Source organism: Dromiciops gliroides, chromosome 1 (genome assembly GCF_019393635.1).
Source record: "Dromiciops gliroides isolate mDroGli1 chromosome 1, mDroGli1.pri, whole genome shotgun sequence".
NCBI lineage: Eukaryota > Metazoa > Chordata > Mammalia > Microbiotheria > Microbiotheriidae > Dromiciops > Dromiciops gliroides.
Window position 1 is genome coordinate 515321753 of NC_057861.1, and position 24212 is coordinate 515345964.

General features: G+C 36.8%; 1 protein-coding gene across 1 annotated transcript in view; it reads right to left on the reverse strand.

Annotated features, from left to right (window-relative positions):
• CEP120 (centrosomal protein 120) overlaps nt 1-24212 on the reverse strand; it is a 106701-nt gene that overhangs the window by 56795 nt on the left and 25694 nt on the right. Inside the window, exons 6-9 of the mRNA XM_043979616.1 lie at nt 21137-21285; nt 18823-19020; nt 4248-4475; nt 662-878 (exon numbers count right to left, since the gene is read on the reverse strand). Of these exons, the coding sequence (XP_043835551.1) occupies nt 662-878; nt 4248-4475; nt 18823-19020; nt 21137-21285 (792 nt within the window). The remainder of the gene's footprint in view (nt 1-661; nt 879-4247; nt 4476-18822; nt 19021-21136; nt 21286-24212) is intronic.

Consider the following 24212-nt stretch of genomic DNA (forward strand, 5'->3'; position numbering starts at 1 on the left):
AATACAGATAAGCAGCAATTCTGCAATTTACAATCCTAGAGAACTGTCTGCAATACTGATAATCACTTGCTCAGGGCCACACAACCAGTTAGTGTCAGAGATAAGACTTGAACTCATGTCTTCCTGTTTTCAAGGCAGACCTTATTCTGCCTCTCACTTTGAGATATACTAACTGCTTAATAAACATTAGTTGACTCCCAAGTAAATCCCAACAAATAAAAAAGTTTACGAAATCAGAAGTAGGTTTTAGTCACTTTCAATTTAATGATCAAAGATTATAGGAATATGTAAGCTATTAAAAGATAACATTTGACATGAAGAATTACTCATTACTATAAAACTGTATGCTAGATGAGGATTCTAAAAAAAGGCTTAATTCCTAATTCACAATACAGTTTTTTGGCTTGAAGCTATTTTACAAATTCAGTGAATTTTTAAAAAAATTCACTTTCAATGTGCAAGGTCTACCACAAGAGCTTCCTCACAGTAGTAGTTGCTTAATGTTTATTGAATTGAATTATTTAAAACTTTTTACCTAGAAGACTAATTAAATTAGATATTTTCAATTTTTTACTTTGAATATATAAAAACCTTTTGAACTTTCTAAAGAAGTTACATTACTTGGAAATGTGATGAAAAGTTACTAACAAAATAAGCTTACCCTTTTGATTTACTTTTGTGTCCTTGTCATACTGTAAACTTTCTACTTCACTTTCTGTTGCATCATCTTTAGTTGGTGGTGACTGGTGATTCTGAAGTTGAATAGATGATTGAGGAGTTGGTGACTTTTCTTCAGCCAATGGCTTCTCCTGTATAGGTGTTAAAACTCTCTTCTTTGAGTGCTCTTGCTCACATTGGGTCTTGAATTCAACTAAAGGCTAAATAATTTACAGAGAAAGCATAATTGAACATTATTTTCCTTTAAATTCATGGAAATTTGAGTTTACTTTTAAAAATGTCCCCTCTTGGGGACAGCCAGGTGATGCAGTAGATAAAGCACCAGCCCTAGATTCAGGAGGACCTGAGGTCAAATCTGACCTCAGACACTTGACACTTAGTAGCTGTGTGATTGTGGGCAAGTCATTTAACCCTCAATGCCCCCCCCCCAAAAAAAAAGTCACCTATCATTTTGATTCTTTTAAATCATTTTTCCCATTTTAGATCCTCCTAAATTATTTCTGTTTATGATTTCTTAGATACTCTAGGATCAGCTGAATGGCTGGGGGGGGGGGGAGGAAGAACAGGGGTGTCTGTGGTACCTAAGGAGGAATTTCGCTATCCCACCACAGCAGGGCTCGTCAGAGCTAAGAAACATCATCACACTCTGCTGGCTGGTTAATTAGCAAGTTGGCTTGAGGTTGTCTTCAGACTAAAGAACAGGCCTAGTGAGAGAAAAATCTGCCCTCCCTCAAACTGAAACACCTGGAACTCTCTAAAGCTTGGGACAGTATAGCTTGGAAGTAGGGCCCCACTGTAAGAAGGAGTTAAAAGTCAACTAAAAGACAGCAAAATGAGCAAACAAAGAAAGTTGAGAACTATTGAAAGTTTCTTTAGTGACAAGGAAGATTGAGGTGTACCCTCAAAAGAAAGTAACAACCTCAGGGCCCCTACATCCAAAGCTTGCAAGAAAAATATGAATTAGTCTCAGGCCATGGAAGCGCTCAAAAGGGACTTTGAAGAGAAAGTAGGAGAGATAGAAGGAAGATTTAAAGAGGTGGAGGAAAGAATGGAAAGAGAAATGAGAGTGCTGCAGGAGAGTTATGAGAAAAAAGTCAACAGCTTGAAAAGCCAAATGGAAAAGGAGATAAAAAAGCTCTCAGAAGAAAACTATTGCCTAAGAATTAGGATTGAACAAATGGAAGCTAGTGACTATGAGAAACCAAGACACAATAAAGCAAATCCAAATGAATAAAAAAAAACAGAGGGCAATATGAAATATCTCCTTGGAAAAACAGCTGACCTGGAAAATAGATCCAGGAGAGATAATTTGAAAATCACTGGACTACCTGAAAACCACGACCAAAATAAGAGTTTAGACAGCATCTTCCAAGAGATTGTCAGGGGAAATTGCCCTGATATTCTAGAAGAAGGAGGTAAAATAGAAATTGAAAGAATCCACTGATCACCTCCTGAAAGAAATCCCAAAAGAAAAACTTCCAGGAATATTAGAGCCAAATTCCAGAGCTCCCAGGTCAAGGAGAAAATATTGCAAGCAGCTAGAAAAAAGGACTTCAAATACTGTGGAACTACAATAAGGTTAAAAAAAGATCTAGCAGCATCTACATTAAAGGACTGGGGGGCATGGAATATGATATTGGAGGGCAAAGGAACTGGGACTACAGCCAAGAATCACCTACCCAGCAAAACTGAGTATAATCTTTCAGAGGAAAAACTTAGACTTCAATAAAAAAGAGGACTTTCAGGCATTTGTGATGAAAAGACCTGAACTGAATAGAAAATTTGACTTTCAAATACAAGATCCTAGAGAAGCATAAAAAGGTAAACAGGAAAAAGAAATCATGAGGGATATTAAAAGATTAAACTGTTTACATTCCTACATGGGAAGATAATACTTCTAACTCATAAGAACTTTCTCAGTATTAGGGTAGCTGGAAGGAATACAATTAGAGGACACAGGTCTGAACTAAATGTGAAGGGATAATATCTTTAAGGCATTTATTTTTTGTTTATCCTTGTTTTTTGTGGGGCAAACAGGTTGGGGTGTCATGTCTGGGGCCAGATTTGGGCTCTGGGCCTCCTGGGTCCAGGGCTGGTGCTTTGTCTACTGTGCCACCTAATTAACCCATGACGACATCTTTAAAATAGGATTGAGGGGTAGGAGGAATGCACTGGGGGAGGGGGAAAGGGAGAGGTGGACCGGGGAGATGTAGCTCACATAAAAGAAACAAGAAAAAAGCTTATGGAGGAGAGGGGAAGAGGAGGAAGGAGTGGGGGAATGAGTGAACCTTACTATCATCAGAATTGGCCCAAAAAGGGAATAACATTTATACTCAAGTAGGTATAGTAATACTGACGTGAAGGAGATAAGATAAGGGTGGGGGGGGGGAGAAGAGGAGGAGAGAAGGGCAGATTGGGGGAGGGAGCAGTAAAAAGCAAAACACTTTCAAGGAAGGTGAAGATGTTCTGCACAACTACACATGTATGACTTAAATTGAATTGCTTGATTTCATAGGGAGGGTTGAGGAGGGAGGGAGGAAGAAAAATTTAGACCACAGAATTAGCTCAAAGATCTTAATCTCATCACAGTGGGCTCAAGGAGGGAATAAGGTACACACCCAATTGGGAGGAGTCACAGACATTAAGTGTCTGAGGGAGGATTTGAATTCCAGATCAGTCTCCCTGAATCCAAGTCTAATGCACTATCCACTGAACTGCCTAGCTGCCCTATCAATGTATTTAGAATACTATAACAGTTTATATAGTGTCTGTCAATAGGCCAGTATCAGTCACTATAAAACACTACCAGTGTCTTATTATACGACTGTACCAAAGTGGATTCAATTTCTCTTAATAATTCTAGGCTCACTCCCATGAATCAAAGCTTCCAAAATCCATGGAGTACATTCTTTTAACGGAAAACTTTCTTTTCTGTAAAAATCACTGAAAATGAGGAACCAATAAAGTACAACTTCACTAAGAGAATTCCTACAGGGAAGAAAAAAGAATTCTCCCATATCAAAATTGGTATTATGTGGGGTTAGGAATCATGAGATCTTTTCAAAAAGCCAAGTCAAAAATTATTACTTTAGAGGAAATGACAAACCTGAGCAAATATCTTAGAATAATAGTTTTAGGCTCATGTAAACTAGTTAAATTTTTATTTTTAATAAAATATATTAAGCAAAGTAATGAAGGTACCAATAAATCAATAAGCATTTATTAAGCACCTACTATGTGCTAGGTACTATGCTAGGTGCTAGGAATACAACAAGAAAGAATGAAATAACATCTGCAAGGAACTTTTATTCTATTGGGAGATCAAGTACACAGCTAAATATAAAGAGGATAAATACAAAGTCTTACAAGATAGTTTGGGAGGGAGGGCAGGAGCAAATGTGGGGAAAGAGGGACAAATAAGTCAAAATTTCATGCAGAAGGTAGTGCTTGAAGTATACTTAGATGGAAGAGAGAAATTCTATCATATGGAAGTAAGAAAAAAACCCATTCCAAGCATGGGAGAGAGAAAGAGAAATTATGAGATGGGAAGAAATAAAAGCTATACTTGCCTGGGCATTTATGCCTTCTCTTTGTAAAGCCACCGATACTCCTACAGTAGGCACCAACTCCAATGGAATAGGGGGAAGTTTTTGTTTGGCTCTGTTTGGTGGGTCAAGGGTAAAAGCACCTTCAACTGCTACAGGGCGCTGATTGATGTCTGTACTTCCCTTCTTCAACAATCCAGTTAGTGGAACTTCTGTGCTTCCAAGTGATTGGTCTCCACAGCAAAGATGAATCTTTATGTAAGAAGAATTCTCTAAAATAAATCTTCAAAAATGCTTCTCCTTCCCTGCCCCCCACCAACTCATTAAAAATATTAATTTAATAGAAAAGTAAAAATATAACATTACTCCACCAAAAGGGACCATATAATACACTTCCACAGGATCATAGCCACACAAAAATATTAATTAATTTAAAATGATCTATACATGTGGTTTTGAAAAAACTAGCAATCACACAAAGTTATTAATAAATTAATTTTACCTTGCATTTCTAGATTTCTAAAAAAGTTTTCCACCTATATTAAAAATACAGGTTTCAGATACTGATTTGCTAAATTGTTTGTTTTATCACTAATATAGTAGTCAACAATCGAATGTTATTTTTTTAAATACAGCCTTAAAATTAGGGCTTTAAGACAACAGAATCGCAAAAATCAAAATGGCTATAATGAATAGGTCTTCTTTAGCTATAGTATGACGCAAGTTTATCTTAAACAAAACATTTTTAAATGTTCCAACTTAAAGATGATCAACAGTATGATAAAAAGATTCTAAATGAGTATGAAAAAATGAGGCTTAAATATTTTTCCTTATAAGAAAAACAAGGATTATTGATATAAGAAAATAATCTAACATAAGAATGTTGTAAGATTATATACTTTCAATAACTAAAACAAAATGTGCAACATTCTTCAAACAGAAAATGAATAAAAAATGCCAAATTACAAAAAAAAGACAAATAGTATCTAATAGACTTCTAATTTAATTCTAGAAATCACAAGCCAATGCTGTACATAAAACAAATATTCTAGGGGTTTGGTGGGGGGTTCTGGGGAGGGAGGAAAAAGAAGACTTATTACATATTCAATTTTTTAAAAATTACTACATGTGATATTGACACTACATTTTGGTAGGATTATATTTAATTTACCACTTTATTATAGGAGTTGGTGAAATAATGAGAAAGATTTTTACAACATGGGAAATCTGTCTCATTCACTTTTTTTGGGGGGGGGGGGGTAAGGCAATTGGGGTTAAGTGACTTGCCCAGGGTCACACAGCTAGTAAGTGTTAAGTGTCTGAGGCCAGATTTGAACTCAGGTATTCCTGAATCCAGGGCTGGTGCTTTATCCACTGTGCCAACTAGCTGCCCCCTCATTCACTTCTTTTAAAAGCTTCATTAATATTTTTTGTGTCATAGTTTCCTCCAACATCCCTTCCTCCTCCCTCCCAATATAAGAAATAGTACATTATAAGAGAGAAAAAAAGAAAAAAATCAGACTAAAAATATGTGCTGTGTACCACCTATAGGAATTATCATATATCTCTTCTCTTAAGACATGTCTGTTCTTTATAATTTTGCATCATTCACTTTTTTATTGTTATTACTTCCATTTACATTGCTGTAGTTATTGAATATATTGTTTTATTTGCTCTGATTACTTCACTCTGCATCACTTCATGGAGATTTTGTTTTTAAGTATTCATCATCCTTATAGCACAGAATGAATATTCCATTACACTCACATAACATTATTCAATTATTCTTCAATCAATAATCATCTGCTTTGTTTCCAACTCTTAGCTACCAGAAAAAAAAAATGCTGCTATAAATATTTCAGTAAATGTAAGGACTGACTTCTTATCAATGCCCTTGATAAGATGTATAAGCTTAGTAGTGGAATCTAAGTCAAAGAGTACAGACATTTTAGTCACTGTAATATATGTATACATATGTTAACGATATATCTTAGAAACCAAAATCTGATCAGATAAGCCTAATACAAAGATTTTTTTCCTATTTGACCACTTCTCTTCTTTTCCTTGATACAATAATTTTGTTTCAGCAGAAACTTTCAGTTTCACATAATCAAAGTTGTTTAGTTAAGAATACATTTCCTACCAATGACTCAGAGAGGTATGTGATCTCCTCTTCTAAATTTAGAGTACAATCTTTTTTTTTTTTTTGCATTAATAACATCTGCCAAAAGTTTTATTGCCTCATTGGCCATTCTGATCCTTTTGGTTTCTTTTTCTTCTCATGGCTGGTGCTGGCATTTCTAATAAAACACTGGATGATGTTGGTGGAAGTGGGCATCCTTGTTTCATTCCTGATCTTACTAGGAAGGTTTCCAGCTGGTTCTCATCACAAATAATGCTTGCTGATGGTTTGAGGGGGAGGCTCTTTTTTTTTTTTTTCCTTTTCTTTATCATTTTAAAGAAATAGCCATTCACACCTAAGCTTTCCAGTGGTTTTCCACAGCAATGAGCAGTGTATTCTGTCAAAAGCCTTCTCTGCCCTGAACTGGAGTCTCAGGGGAGCAAGAAGGAGAGGATACAGCTCTGGGGGCTGAGGACCAAGCTGGAGAAGAAGACAGAACTCTAGAGTACAATCTTTAATATTAATATCCATCTTAAATGCATCATGTAATGTGGTGTAAGATGTTGGTCTAAGCCTAATTTCTACCAGACTGCTCTCCAGGTTTCTCTCAGTATTTACCAAATAAGGAGTTTTTTTCTGATGTGATTTGTTTTCTGGTTTATGAATACCTGGGTTATCGAGTTCCATTGTTTCTGATTTTGTTTTAAGCATAAATGAATTTCGTATTTTGTCAAAGACTTTTTCTATATCCATTGAAAGTTTTAAATGTATTTATGTTGACCGTTTTTACTGTTGAAATATCATCCTTCAAAACCAAAGCTATCTGTTCCCATATGAAAAAATGCTCTAAATCACTATTGATTAGAGAGATGCAAATTAAAACAACTCTGAAGTACCACCTGACACCTAACAGATTGGCTAAAATGACAAAAAAGGAAAATAATAAATGTTGGAGAAGCTGTGGGAAAATTGGAACACTAATGCATTGTTGGTGGAGCTGTGAACTGATCCAACCATTCTGGAGAGCAATTTGGAATTATGCCCAAAGGGCGATAAAGCTGTCCATACCCTTTGACCCAGCAATACCACTTTTGGGTCTTCTGTCCAAAGAAATCATGGAAAGAGGAAAGGGACCCACATGTACAAAAATATTTATAGCTGCTCTTTATGTGGTGGCAAGGAATTGGAAGTTGAGGGGATGCCCATCAATTGGGGATTGGCTGGACAAGTTGTGGTATATGAATACAATGGAATACTATTGTGCTGTAAGAAACGATGGGCAGGAGGAGTTCCGAGAAACCTGGAGGGTCTTGTGTGGGCTGATGATGAGTGAGATGAGCAGTACCAGAAGAACATTGTACACAGCATCATCAACATTGAGTGTTGATCTACTGTGATGGACTATATTCTTCTCACCAATGCAATGGTACAGAAGAGTTCCAGGGAACTCGTGATAGAAGAGGATCTCCAAATCCAAGAAAAAAAAAAACAACTGTGGAGTATAGATGCTGAATGAACCATACTATTTCTTTTGTTTTTGGTGCTGTTGTTTTTTCTATTTTGAGGTTTTTCATCATTGCTCTGATTTTTCTCTTATAACATTACTAATGCAGAAATAGGATTAATGTTATTTTGTATATATATCAGATTACCTGCTGTCTAGGGGAGGGGGGAGGGAGAGGAGGGAGGGAGAAAAATATGAAATTGGAAAGCTTGTATAAACAAAAGTTGAGAACTATCTTTACATGCAACAGAAAAATTAATTAATTAATTCTTTTTTTAAAAAAAGAAATATCATCCTTCAAATAAATTCAATGTGGTTATGATTGTTGTTTGTTGTTGTTTGTCCTTTCTTTTTTTCTTTTTTTTTTGGGCAAGGCAATGAGGTTTAAGTTTGTCCTTCATTCTTTTTGTTTGTTTGTTTTGTTTTGAGGTTTTTTGTATATTATTTTATTTTCCATTTACATGTAAGGGTAGTTTTCAACATTAATTTTCATAAGATTTAGAGTTCCAAATTTTTCTCCCTCCCTCCCTCCCGTTCCTCCCCCCTCCACAAGATCACAATCAGGTTATATATGTACAATCCACAAGTGTTCTTTTTATCAGTTCTTTCTATGGGGGTGAATAGTAAGCTTCCTCATTATTTCCTTGGGATTGTCTTGGATCATTGCACTGCTGAAAGTAGTTAAGTCATTCACAATTGCTCACTGAACAATACTGCTGTCACTAGGCACAATGTCCTCCCAGCTCTACTCACTTCACTATACATTGATGTTCATGAGTCTTTAAAGGTTTTTCGGAGATCATCTTGCTTGTCATTTCCTGTAGCACAAGACCATTCCACTACAATCATATAACACAGCTTTTTCCATCATTCCTCAATTGATGGACATTCCCTTGGTTCTCAATTCTTAGCCTCCACCAAGAGTTGCTATAAATATTTTTTGTACAATTTTCCCCCTTTTCTCTTTTTCATTACTATTGTTAACTGTTTCCCTTCCATCCTATTTCCATCTTCTTTCAACCTATCACTCTTCAAAAGGGATTTGCTTCTGTCCGTCCCCTCCCTCACTCTGCCCTTCCTTCTTCTGCCCCTCTCTCTTTATCCCCTACCCCTCCTATTTTCCTGCAGGGTTAGAGAGATTACTCCACCCAATTGAGTGTGTACATTATTCCCTCCTTGAGCCAATTCTTATGAGATTGAGGTCTTTGAGCCAATTTTGCTGAGTGTTAGGCTCATTTACTGCCCAGATTAAATAGATTACTCCACCCAGTTGGGTGTGTGTGTTAGTACCTCCTTGAGGCAACTCTGATGAGTTTAAGGTCTTTGAGCCTTTTCTGATGAGTATAAAACTCATTTATTACCCTGCTCCTCTCCCATCTCTTCCCCCACTCCATAAGCCTTTTCTTGTTTCTTTCATGTAGGATTTCACCTCTGCCCTTCACCCTCCCCCAGTGAATTCCCTTCACCCCTCAATTTAACCCTAAAGATGTTATCATCTAGCTAAGTAACACAGTGGACAAATCATAACCCCAGGACCCAGGGGGATCCCAGCCAAAACCTGGCCTCAGACACAAGACAGTTGCCCACTGTACAACCCCAGGTATGTCCCCCACCTTCAATTTTTTTATGGTTCTCTATGGTCTTGTATTTGAAAGTCAAATTTGCCATTTAGTTCAGGTCTTTTCATCACAAATATCTGAAAGTCTTCTTTTTCATTAAAGTCCCATTTTTTCTGCTGAAAGATAATGCTGACTTTTGCTGGGTAGGTGATTCTTGGTTGTAATCCCATTTCCTTTGCCCTTTGGAATATCATATTCCATGCCCTCTGGTCCTTTAATGTAGAAGCCGCTAGATCGTGTGCTATACTGACTGGGGCTCCACAGTACTTGAATTTTTTTCTTTTTGGCAGCTTGCAATATTTTCTCCTTGACCTGAGAGCTCTGGAATTTGGCTATAATATTCCTAGGAGTTTTCCTTTTGGGATCTCTTTCTGGAGGTGATCAGTGGATTCTTTCAATTTCTATTTTAGCTTCTTCTTCTTCTAGAATTTCAGGGCAATTTTCCCTGAGGATATCTTGGAAGATGGTGTCTAAGCTCTTTCTTTAATCATGGTTTTCAGGTAGACAAGTAATTTTCAAATTATCTCTCCTGGACCTATTTTCCAGGTCAGCAGTTTTTCCCAGAAGATAGTTCACATTGCCCTCTATTTTTTTATTCATTTGGATTTGCTTTATTGTCTTGGTTTCTCATAAAGTCACTGGCTTCCATTTGTTCAATCCTAATTCCTAGGCAATTATTTTCATCAGAGAGCTTTTGTACCTCCTTTTCCATTTGGCCAATTTGACTTTTCAAGCTGTTGACTTTTTTCTCATGTCTTTCCTGCATCACCCTCATTTCTCTTTCCATTTTTTCCTCTACCTCTCTAACTTTATCTTCAAAGTCCTTTTTGAGCACCTCTATGGTCTGAAACCAATTCATATTTTTCTTGGAAGCTTTAGATATAGGGGCCCTGATGCTGACATCTTCCTCTGAGGGTGCTCCTTGGTCTTCCTTGTTACTGAAGAAACTTTCTATGGTCCTCACCTTTCTCTGTCTACTCATCTTGACTTTCTTTTACTAGACTTTTAGGTCCTTAAAGTGGGGCACTGTTTCCAGGCTGCAGTATACCAAGCTTAAGAAGTCCCAGGTGGTATGATTTAAGGAGAATCAGGTTCTTCACTTTCCTGGCCTGTTCCCTGGTCCTTAGATGACCCCAGACCAACTTGCTAATCAACCAGCTTTGTGTGTTGTGGTTGTTAGCTCTGATGAGCCTGTTTACCTCCCCCACCTGGGCCACTGCTACTCGAGCCTACCTCCTGTTTCTCAGCAGGGGTGTAAAATCCAAGTTCTGCCTTAGCACCAGCATAGACCCCTGTAATATCCCCCCTGCCCAGGGCTCAGCCCACTCACTAGACTGTGAGCTTAGTTCCAGACAACACTGGCACTTCAGCTGATTCAGAGGCTCTGGGGTCTGCTGCTCTGGTGAGGCCTTCCTGGGACTGGATCTGTGTCAGGGTGACTGTGAGAGGTTGGTTTCAACTCCTGTATCAGCACAGCAGCTCCCTCCTTCTGACCTTCCAAGCTGTTCTTGGTTAGAAGATGATTTCAGCACCTTCTTCTGTGAGTTTTACTGCTCCGGGCATTTTCCTATGGCATTATTTGGATATTTTTTGGAGCAATCGTGTCATAAGTTTGGGAGCTCACTGCCTTTCTGTCCTTCATTCTTTTTTTGTTTGTTTGTTTGTTTTTCAGGCAATGGGGGTTAAGTGACTTGCCCAGGGTCACAGAGCTAGTAAGTGTCAAGTGTCTGAGGCCAGATTTGAACTCAGGTACTCCTGAATCCAGGGCCGGTGCTTTAACCACTCCACCATCTACCTGCCCCCGTCTTTCATTCTTGAAGAGAACTATGACATCAGGGTGATATCATGACTTGCAGTGAATTGGATCTAAGTGAGCGTGAGTGAGTGTGCAAAGTCACCACCCTCACTCTCTCTTCCAAAGCCATCTGGGTTCAGTGGCAACATACACATCAGGATGACTGGAGATGGCCCCAGATGTTTATGGGTAATTGAGGTTGTGACTTGCCCAGGGTCACACAACTGGTAAATGTCTGAGGTGAGACTTGAACTCAGGTCCTCCTAACTTCAGGGCCAGTGCTCTATCTATCCATTGTACCACCTCGCTTCCTTACTGGATCACTGTAATCTTCAAAAGGATTTTATTTAAACTTTATGAATCAATATTGTTAATACTATTGGTATACAGTTTGCTGTGCTTTTTCCTTCCCTGGTTTAGATGTTAGAACTATATTTTTCTGATAAAATGAATTTGGTAAGCTGTGAGATACAATGTTGAACCTAGAGTCAGGAAAACTTAAGACACTAACTAGCTGTGTGACTCTGGGCAAGTCACTTAACTGCCGTCTGCCTCAGATGCCTCAACTTTAAAATAGATATTATAATAACACCTTCCTTACAGTGTCATTGTGAGGATCAAATCAGAATACCTGTAAAGGGCTTAGCACAGTGACTGATATATAGAGGTACTTAATAAATGCTCATTCCCTTTCCCCTTCAATATATGAGAATGATTTATGTAGTACAGGTAGTAATTGTTGCTTAAGTCTGATAGAATTGTCCTGTTGAATCCATTAGGACCAGGAGTCCTATTCCCCACCACCCCACTTTCAGTAGTTCCTTTAGAGCTAATTCTATTTCCTTTACTGATACTGGGTTGCTACATTATTGATTTGATTTCCTTCTCTCTTCTTTTTAATAAAATTGGTTAAAATTTTATCAGTTTACTGGTCTCAAAGAAACAGCTTTCAGTTTTACTTATCATTTCAAAAGACTTTTTGGTTTTCAGTTTGTTTCCCCTCTAATTTTTAATGCATCTTTATGTTTATTTTAGGTTGTTTACATGATTTATAGATTTGTAATTTTTTAATGCATTTTTACTTCATTACTCCATTCTTTAACTATTTGATGTATATTTCTATGTATATGATTTTCCCCGAAGGACTACTGTGGCTGCATCACAGAAATTTTGTTATGCTGTTTCTACAATTTGTCCTTTGACCCACTTATTATTGAGGATTTCATTGTAAAGTCCCATTTCATTCTGTCTTTTGTTTGTGGTCCCTGAACTGATTATTACATTTTAGTCTAGAAAGATTTATTTGTTATTTCTGATTTTTTTTTTTACATTTTTTGGCAATATATCTTTGCCCTAAATACATGATCATTTTTTGTAAAATTTTGTGGTGGTGAGATTCTTCAGCAATCTAATTTAGAAAACACCATAAAGTTGTTTAGATTTAGTCTCTCCAGCCAATTTGCTCAGTTCTATATTTTTTTCTTGTTTATCTTCCTGTTAGACTTATCCAAAACTGAGACAAAGACATTGAAATCTCCTACCACCATTATATTACTACTTATAGTTTCTTGTAGTTCAGTTAATATTTTCTTTATAAATTTAGATGCTAAGGCATTTGAAGTATATAAATTCAATATTGATATTGCTTTGTTGTCTTTTTTAAATTATTATTCTGAACTTAAGAAATAAAACAAGTATTTCCATTACAAAGTGGAATAGAGAACAGAAGATTGCACCTGAAACTGCAGATCCATTATGTATAACTTGCTATTCCTTTCAAATGTACAACAGCTATCAAATAACTTTTTCCCCCTCTCCCTCCCCCTGCCAAGATGGCTACCATTAAACATAAATATCTGTGTGTATATGTCTATGTCTGTGTCAGTTTTTCTTCTAGATGCAAACATCTTCCTTCATGACATCTTTGCAGTTAATTTGGGTATTTATAATATAATGACTTGGTCAAAGTTGTTCTTAAAACAGCACTGCTGGGGGCAGCTAGGTGGCAGAGTAGATAAAGCACCAGCCCTGAATTCAGGAGTACCTGAGTTCAAATCTGGCCTCAGACACTTGACACTAGCTGTGTGACCCTAGGCAAGTCACCTAACCCCCATAGCCCTGCAAAAAACAAACAAAAAACAGCACCACTCTTGCTGTACACAATGTTCTTTTGGTTCTGCTCATTTCACTCTTCATTATTTTATGCAGGTCTCTCCATGCTTTTTTTCTTTTTTAGTGAGGTAATTGGGGTTAAGTGACTTGCCCAGGGTCACACAGCTGGCAAGTGTTAAGTGTCTGAGGCCGGATTTGAACTCAGGTCCTCCTGATTCCAGGGCTGGTGCTCTATCCACTGTGCCACCTAGCTGCCCCTCCATGCTTTTCTAAAAGCATTGAGCTCATCATTTCTAATAGCAGAGTAACATTCCATCATAAACATATATTACAATTTGTTTAACCATTCCCTGATGGGTATCCTTTCAATTTTCTAGTTCTTTGCCATCACAATAGTTAGTTCCTTTCCAGCAGAATTTGGTTCCTTTGTTTATCCCATTTTAGATTCTTAATGTTTGTTTTTAGATTTAACTTCTGCTTTTCTGGATTTACTTGATACATAGTAAAGTTTTTCTCAGTCTTATTCTGTATATGTCTTAGTTTTTTAAATGCATTTCTTGTAAGCAACAGATTATAGGGCTTTATTTTCTCATCCAATCAGACATTCTTTTTCATTTTATTAAATTATTAATCAATTAACGTTTAAAGTTCTGAGAGTCAGGTTTATATTTTCCTCCATTTGGTTACATTATTTTTCTCCTCTTCCTCTATAAAGATAGTATTATAGCTCTTCAGTTACTTTAGCTTAATCTATTTTAAGACAACTCTATTCCTATTGACTTTTTTCACCTCACTCTCAAATACCCCTCCTTCCATCTGTTACTCCTTTCCCTAGTTCAAAGTTTTGCTTAGTGGTTGTTTTCTTTCTTGCTTTTATTTAGCTATTTAATTCTTCCCTTTTTTCCTCTCAGTTGTCAAGAAAACTCTCCCTCTCTCTTCCTCTTCAACTTGTTTTATTAGTTTTAGATTGAATTTTCTATAGCTTTTTCTAAAGAAAAAAAAGATTTATTTCTCATTCTTTTCATTTATCTTCCTTTTCTGTCTATTCTAGACTTTTGTTCTTTGGCCCTTACCAACTTAGTCCTTTGATTTCTATATTACTCATGGAATTAAAGCTTCTAGGGTACCTATTTTGGTTTTTTTCTTCTAAATAATTTCTGTTATTATCTTGTAGTTCTTGCCCCCTGGTTCCTTTTCTATTGTGTCTCATTCTTAGAAATACAAATTCCTGGGGGCAGCTAGGTGGCACAGTGGATAAAGCACTGGCCCTGGATTCAGGAGACCCGAGTTCAAAGCCGGCCTCAGACACTTGACGCTTACTAGCTGTGTGATCCTGGATAAGTCACTTAACCCTCATTGCCCCACCCCACCCCCCCAAAAAAAATTTTCTGTAGGTGATAGAGAAGATATTGTCCTGGGGCGGCTAGGTGGCGCAGTGGATAGAGCTCCGGCCCTGGAGTCAGGAGGACCTGAGTTCAAATCCGGCCTCAGACACTTAACACTTACTAGCTGTGTGACCCTGGGCAAGTCACTTAACCCCAATTTCCTCACTAAAAAAAAAAAAGAGAGAGAGAGAAGATATTGTCCCAAGGTAAGAATGTTCCTAAATCAGGGGGCAGCTGGGTGGCACAGTGGATAGAGCAACGGCCCTGGATTCAGGAGGACCTGAGTTCAAATCCGGCCTTAGACACTTGACACTTACTAGCTGTGTGACCCTGGGCAAGTCACTTAACCTCAATTGCCTCACTAAAAAAAAAAAAAAAGAATGTTTCTAAATCCCTGGTTGTGCAGTCATTATTTTCCTTTGCTCTCCTTTTGTTCATTTTTCCCCCAAGTGCCTTAAAATCTTTTCCCTAGGTCAATGCCCTCCCCCTCTTCTGGGTGTTACTTGCCCCCAAGAGCTGTGATTCCCTTTCCTGAGGCAGGATGAGTAGTCTCTCTAACTATCAAATCCCTGTAGATTATACCCATTATAAATTCCCAATCTCCCTTTACAGAATATATCTCTTTTCCCATTTGAACATTCATCAGCAGTACTTCCTCCTATCACCAAAGGAAGATTTCTTCCTCTCTTTTTCAATCTCTCCCTTAGCTCCTTTGTTTCATCTCTAGGAGTTTGTCTTCTTCCTCAGACACCAAAAGACTTAACTTTCCCTTCATTGTGAGCCACTGACCTGATTAAGGTACATCACACAATCCCGTCTATCTTCTTCTCCTCTCTGTGTTTATGCACCTTCCCATTATGTAATTTAGTAACATTATATAAAAATAAGACAAACCAAAACAAAAACACCTTGATTCAACATTAGATTGGGTATTATGAGGCTTAATCCATGATGTTTCAGGGCCATTTATCCACCATCGCTTTTGACTTCTGCTTATACCCACGTCACCTTGTATACACTAGTCAGAGAGGTAGTATGGTGTTGGACCTTAAGAAGACTTTAGTTCAAGTCTAACCTCAGACACTAGCCGTGCAACCTAGAGAAAGTCATTCACCTTTATTTGCCTCATGTTCCTGAACTGTAATGAGAACAATGATAGTACCTACCTCTCCAGAGCTGCTGTGAGGATCAAATGAGGTAATATCTGTAAAGAATGTAGCACCGAGCCTGGCACACCAGTAGATATTTTATACATGCTAGCTATCATTCTTATTATTGTTAAGTCTCTTAACGGTCTCTCTTATGTTGTTTTTTTTTTTATATTTGTTTGCCATTCTTTTGTTTGTTGTCTGTTTCAAAAGCACATAAATTTCTTTGGGTATGGATTTTGTTCTAGGAATATTTAGAATGCCCTTAAAAATACAGACCCTTTTCCATTAATGATTTAGGCTCAGGTTTGCAACATATTTCACCTTGGTTTGCTCCTTTGAAACAAATTATTAAACTCCCCGCTACAGTTTCTGGCAGGTGCAGAATAGTCTTATTTTATTTGAATCATCTTTCCTTTACTTTTGAAGGTCTTTTTTTCCAAGTTGTTTGCAGAATTTATTGTCTGTCAATGCAATTATTTAATTTAGTCACTATGTGTCTTGGTGTCTGCACCATAGGTTTGTCTTCTTCTGGAGAAATATTTTTTTTTTTTTTTTTGGTGGGCACTGGGGGTTAAGTGACTTGCCCAAGGTCACACAGCTAGTAAGTGTCAAGTGTCTGAGGCTGAATTTGAACTTGGGTCCTCCTGAATCCAGGGCCGGTGCTTTATCCACTGCGCCACCTAGCTGCCCCTCTTTTGTGGAATCTTGACTGGCACTTTGTTTTCCATACTTAGAAGATCTGAGCGATTTTCTTGTAGCATTTTTTGCACTGTAGTGTTCAGATTTTTTAACTTATGTTCTTCTGGGAGCCCTATGACACGTAAATTATTTCCACATAGCTTTTCTCCAATTGCTGTATAAAAATCATGTTTTCTTTTAATGTTATTGTTTTTGTTTCTTTTTTTTTCCAGATTGTCCTGTAGTTCTGTGTATTTGCATTCTCAATCAATTATTCTCTCTTTTGTTTCTCTGATGAAACTTGCTACCAGGGATTCGAGGTTTTCTAATTCAGCAAATTATCTCTGGTCTGTACCAAACATAAATTCTTCTTTTCAAATTTCTTTTCTTTTAAACCATCCAGAAACAGTATGCTGTGGTTCTATAGTCACTTCTTAATCCACAGGGTCCTCTGCCTCATCAAGTGTTAATTTATTTTTCTTTGTCTTGCAATTATTCATAGATGCCTGAACACATTTCACTAATGTGATGATCAGGGAATCTCCAGGATTTGGAAGCCACTTTCCCATCTATTACTATCTTCTCTATTGGTTTATCTGTTTATGCTCAAGATTTCTGGATTTTCTCCCTCTTTAGATCTTTTGTCATTTCAGTATCTTTTCTTCATTTTCCCCTACTGTTCACTTTCTAACTCCTTCCCTTTGATGACAAATTCACTGGGCAATAAATCTCAAAGATGTCTCAGTTACCTCCCATGCTGGGCAGTTAATAACTCACCAGCATAGATATTTGCCCCAAGTGACTTCTGGGGGAAGAGAAATGGTCCCAGCTGGATAGTTAGTTCTTTTCTTTAGGTTTAATGGACTGTCACATAACTGCATACATATGAGTGTGCTGCTCCAGTTCCCTCTATATCTGTTCTCTGGCAGAGTTCTGTTGTGACCTAGAGTACTACCATTTTCCACCGCTATTGCAGTCTGAGCAAATTTCTGTCATTTGGATTTGATTGGCACTCAGAACATGTCAGGGATTGAGTTGGGCTTGGGGGCAACAGATGTCAGAGTATAGAGCTGAATTTTCTTGCAAGCTCATGGGCCATTGTTATAGCAGTGTGAGATGTGGGGAGGTGTTGCTGAGTGAGTACATTAGGCTAATTAGGTATTAGCCTTCTCTGCTGCTAGTTCATCAAATTTCTACCTTGCTTGGGTTTTAGAGTCCCTGACCATGGAGATACATTAAACAAATTGCTTAAACTCTGACACATAATTCCTATTTTGAAGAATTTTGAGAGATTACGAGGACTGGAGAAAATATCTATTTCTCTATCTTGTAAGGTATATGATCCAGAAGATTTTTCTCATTCACTTCTAATCACAACTCATATACTGCATTGTATTCTTTAAACTATTTGATGTACCTGATCTCTTCAAAAACACTGTAAGCTGATGTCTGAGACTATGTCTCATACTCTTCTGTGATCTCCATTGCCTATGCATAGTGCCATGCATAGAATAGGGATGCAATAAATATGTATTACAGTGAATTAAAACATTGACAGTTCAGTGAGAATAAATTTACAAGAACATAACCTGTAGGTTCTATTTTTGGTTCTATTACTACTCAGTTTCTTTGTTATAAAATAATAATTTTACCACTAAATCAACAAATAGTCTTAAAAGAAAATAAAGGGGTAACCAAAAAAGTAACTACAACCAAATGTTGGGAAAACTTCAAAATATCTAAAACAATCTTTGTTTTATTTCTTTAAGAAAAAAAATCCCTTTAATCATTTCCAAAACTTGTTTTCCCCAGTAATATCTAACAGCTTTAAAAGGATAACAGAAGGAAAATAACAAGAACAATTGGATAATGCTTACTAAGACAAAACTATTTGCCTTATTTCTGAAGACCAAGTCAAAGTGACAATCTAGTATATATAAAATAGAAACAACTACCATTTAGGCTGTAAATGCCACAAAATCCTGATGGCCTTCCTTATGGTAAAGGTTACAGAAAACAACCATTGTCCCATTGCCAGAAACTACTGGAATGGGATATGAGATATGCCCTCACCCCTTCTGTATCAGACATAGTTTTATGAAAGGAATGATAAACATGATGGTCCAACAAAAAGAATATGGGGGTCACTGCCATATTGTGGAATTAAAACAGTAGAAAAATAATGATACAAGCATCTCTATATGTTAAACATCCTTGAATTTGAAACATTTACCTGTAGTTTAGAATGAAAAGAGAAATAAATACGAAGTACTTCAACACTGCTACGGATTCGAACAGATGCTCTCTCTGGCTCAAAATCCGGGTTTATTAAGTCATTGAAGGGTTCATTTGTAACATCATTTCCCAGTAGCGAATAATAAAAGAAAAACTCAGGTTGTCTCTCTGGAAGTTTCATTGTACATGGAATTAACTATAAATTAAGAAAAAAGAAAATCAAATTAATATCTAAATAACTAATCTTGTTGTACTGAAAATTCAAATAAACCCCTAAAATATTATCTCTAACTGCCTTCAAATTTAATTATCTTTTAAATATTGCTCTGAAAATCATGCAAGTCTCTGTCATTAATCCCTATCAAAAATTTTAAAGCTTATTTTTGTGTGTGTGTGTGTGTGTGTGTGTGTGTGTGTGTGTGTGTGTGTGTGTGTGTGAACAAATTCAACAAATGATTCTTGACTGACATTATAAAAGTTCTTTGGATGCTATTTTTAAAATTAGACACACAGGTCAAATATAAAATACTGGTCCAAGTACAGGTTATTGGAGGAAACATAACCAATTCTCAAAACCTTAGGGAACAATATGAAATGCCTTTTGTATTTAAGTTTATAATAAAATTTTTAAATGTTTAAAAAAACATGAAATGCCAACAGTTGCAAAATAAACCTCAACTCTCTCCCAAGATATTTTCTTCATACTATGAATGATAAGTTTTCAAGGTATTAACTTATTCGCCACATTATATCCTAAGAACATGATGGGATTCTTGCCCTGTATAATTTTAAAGTACAATTATATCATTATATCCAAGATCTTTAAGAGATAATACAGATAAGAAACTTTATGGTGCAGTGGATAGAGCTTTGAGTTTGAAGCCTAGAGCTAACACTATTAGTTTAAGCATGGGAAAATCATTTAACTACTCTATAAAATGGAATGCAAAGTATTGGTATGAAGAAAACACTTTATGAAACCAACATGGAAATATAAGTTATAAAACTTGAACAAAATTATTAAAAGATAATAAATCATGAATTTTGGCAGAACATAGCTATGTAATGCAATTAAAAAAAAAATTTAAGGAGCAGTTCTAAGATAGCTTAGTGAACAGTAACAGAGGAATGCAATTATCATACAACTACTCTATCAAAGACCTAAAAATAGCAGCAGGCAAAATAAAGATCATGAAATTCAAAGAGAAACAGTGCCTTTACTCAGCCAAAGATGTTACACATGCACACATGCAAGCACAAACATACACACATGTGTATGTGCATACCTGAAACCTCAACACAATAGGAAAAAGGCCTGGCCAGAAAGGACAAGTCACTTTGCTAACTAGCATTTATGAAGTACCTACTATGTGCCAGACACCTAAGGGCTAAGAAATCAAAGAAAGGCAAAAAATAGTCCGGGCTCTTGAGGAGTACACAATCTAATGGGGGAGACAACATTCAAAAACCTACATGAGCCTGCAGCTCTGACACCAGAGGTAGGAAGACTGGAAAGTTTCTCTCTTTTTTTGTCATGGGAGTGCGCATTACTATTTTTAGTTCCCTTCTAACTCCTTAATCCTGCCCCTTCATTCAAAACAGAGGCAAATAACCTTTGGACAGTAACATATAAGCATAGTTAAGCAAAAGAAATCCATGCATTGCCCATGTCTGGAACAGTGTATCTCAATCCTCACACTGACTTCCCTACTTCTCTGTCAGGGAATGGGTGCCATGCTGTATCATCAGACCTCTGGAATCATGGTCAGTCATTGCATTGATATTTCTTGAATCTCTCAAATTTGTTTTTCTTCCCAATGTTGTTGTTATTGTATCAGTTCTGCCCACAAGTCTTCCTAAGGTTTCTCTAAATGCATTCCTTTTCACATTTCTTATACAGTAGTATATTCCATTACATTCATATACCATAATTTTTGTCACCATTCCCTAATTGATGAGTACCCTTTTTGTTTGCTATGACAAAAAGAATTGGGATTAGAGATATATGTATATCTAGATATAGATATATGACATATGATATATTACAGAACTATATACAATAGAAATATAGATTTCTAAAATTATATTTTAGTGCCAATTATATGTTAATATATAATTAATAGAACATATTTATATAATATGTTGTTATATTATTGTGTTTATTATACAATGATGCCTTTTTAAAAATGCTTTGTGACAGAAAAAACTTTCAAAGCTAATTTTGTATTAGAACAAATAACTATACAAACTAAGTTTGTGCTTTCAAATAATTTACAAAAGGTTCCCTAATCACACATAGCAAAAAGTCTTACCTGCTCCAACTGTGTGGCAAACGCTATAGTAACTGACATAACAAAGAAGTCTCTGCAATATTCTACTGGTCCAATCTGATGATAGCCTTCTTCTTCATTCAAGACTGCTACAATTTTCTTGGGATCAATTCCAGATAACCCAACAGGTACTTTACATGGAAGAAATAATTGATTTAATTCTATTATAGCATTGCTGAAAGATTCTTAAGCTTTTACTTTCTCAAATTTTTATAGTTATCATGACCATATTTTAAATGATTCCCATTAATGTCCTCTCCCCTAACACCATGTCCCCTTATTTAAAGGCCAAACTGCCTTTTGTTGCTGTTACCAAACCACTTTACTATGAAGGCATGATATATAGGTTTCTCGTGGTTCAGCTACTCTAGATGATGCACCTTACACAATGGGTTGCGGCTCCTTTCCTTCCCAACCCCCTCCAGAGTAAGGAGTTGTGACTTAGTCACTAGCATGCATACTGTAATTTCCCATGGGAACCGGCCAGGTCCTTAATGGGAGTTTGTGTACCCAGGATGCCAAAGCTGTACACATCTTTCAAGAGCCAGCTCAAATGCCACCTCATCAAATTTCCTGTTTCCCTCAGTCATAAGCACTCTCTCCCTCTTACCTCCTATAACACTTTGTTTTACCTCTCTTATGAAAGATCTTTTTCCACTGCATTTGAGTTAATTCTGTTTAAATGTCTCAGCTGCCTGAGCATAGTAAAATTCTTTAAAGGATAGGACCATTCATCTTTATATATATGAAAGAAAAGATTTAGTGGGTATTCCTTCCAGTGATGCACAGGTCAGTTATGCTTTCCCATCTTGCCCAATTCTTGTCCATTTCCTCTCAGAAGTTTTCCACAAGGGATACACCCAAACTGCTGGGGGCCTTCCTCTATTTCAAGAGGATAACAATGGAGCACAAAGATCAACGATTAAGTTATTTCTCATTCTTGCCATGTGATACCCCTCCCCATTTTCTTTTTCATTCATATTCCTTTGATAAAATCTTTTTATCCGTTTTTTCATAATTCTCTACTTTTCAGCTACTCATACCTGTCATGCAACTTTTCATTGCCCTCTGGAAGAAATTAGTTTTCATTTATCCTGAAACTTTAGTTCTTTAATATAACTACCAAATCATGTTAAATATTCTTTATACTTAAACATAAATATCAGCTGTTAATAATGTATATAAATATAATTGTTTTTCATCAGTGTTATGTACTATAATGCTAATCAATATAAATCTATTTGAACACTCAAAATTGTTATGAAAAATGGTCAATTTAGCCTATCTACATTTTTTACTGTTTTAATACATTTCCAAGTGCAACCCAAAGCTATGCCTATATTTCCTTTTACGTATTATTTTTTGTGCAGAAAAAGTAGTCCTTTTGTTAAACTAATTAAGATGCTGAAAAGAATGGTATAAACAGTATATGATCTGGCCTGACTCCTTAGGATCATAGAAATAGAATGGAAAGGGTCCTCAGAGGCCTGTGGCCCAATCCCTTCATTTCACAGATAAGAGCATTTGAAGCCCAAAAGGTTTCTTAATAAGCACTTAAACACCTTTGCTCACACAAGTAATAAATATCAGAGACAGGATCAGAACCCAGTTCCTCAGAGAAGACAGGGCTCTTTCCACTGTACATTAGCCTACAATCAACCAATCTATATTTCTTAACATGTTCCAGGCACTGAACGTAAAGAAAGAGAACATAATTATCATAAGCACTCTCCTTTGTGTATATTTGTATTATTAACTTTATATTAATGTTGACATTTTATATATACAATTGCTCCACTAGAATACAAGTTCCATACAATTAGGGATTGTATCTTTAATATCTAGCACAGTATCTGGCACATAACAGACACTTAATAAATATTTTTGATTGGTCAATAAGCATCTTCTATGTTCAGTCTAGAAGGTTATTTTCCTAAGAAGTAATTTTAGAAATTATTAAATAAGCCCTGTTGCAGCTCTGTATCATGTTTTGTTTGTTTAAAGGCCTTTTTTTGTTTTCGAGTTATGAAGCACAAGATCATGAAATCATAAATTTAGAGCTAGGATTGATCTTCTTGTTCAGTTATTTTCTAGTCATGTCTTACTCTTCATGACCCCATTTAGGGTTTTCTTGGCAAAGACACTGGAGTGGTTTGCCATTTCTTTCTTTAGTTCATTTTACAAATGAGGAAACTGAGGAAAATAGAGTTAAGTGACTTGCCCAGCATCATACAGCTAATAAGTGTCTGAAGCCAGATCGGAACTCAGGAAAATGAGTCTTTTATGACTCTACGTGCACCACCTAGCTGCACTTCAATTAACATCTAATCCAATTCCTAGGAAAAAGAAGCCCAGTCTCTCCCTTCCTGAGGAAGGGTAAATGACTGGATCCAAGTCACATGGGTAAGGAGTTTCCAGAGATCTTGCCTATCTCTCAAGGGGGAAGGTAAAGGAAGAGAGACAAGAAGGGGGTCAATCCATTCAGTTGTTTTTTTTTGTTTGTTTGTTTTGTTTTTGTTTTTAGTGAGGCAATTGGGGTTAAGTGACTCGCCCAGGATCACACAGCTAGTAAGTGTTAAGTGTCTGAGGCCAGATTTGAACTCAGGTACTCCTGACTCCAGGGCCGGTGCTCTATCCACTGCGCGACCTAGCTGCCCCAATCCATTCAGTTTTTGAACTTGCTCATATGCACAGTTATCTCAAGTACTGCCTGGAAAGTAAGTCAAACCTCACCTTGACCCTCCATAACTAGCATGTCTCAAACCCATCTTTATCTCATTCAGCCATCCTGCCAGAGCACTGCCAGCAGAGGCATTTTGCCATTCGCCCATCTCCCACTTCGCTTCTAGCTCAGGGAATAAGAGGCATAATAACCAGCAACATCATCATTACCAGAAAGGTAATGGTGGTAATCTACCACCCTAGGGCTCTACTCAGAACTTTCTTCCTTGCTCAATACTCACTAAACCAAAAGTTCTCTTCCCTGGATGCCAATCCCCACTTCCTCATATGATCCATATATGGCCTATCTGCCCTGGGTATCTATCCAACTCAACAT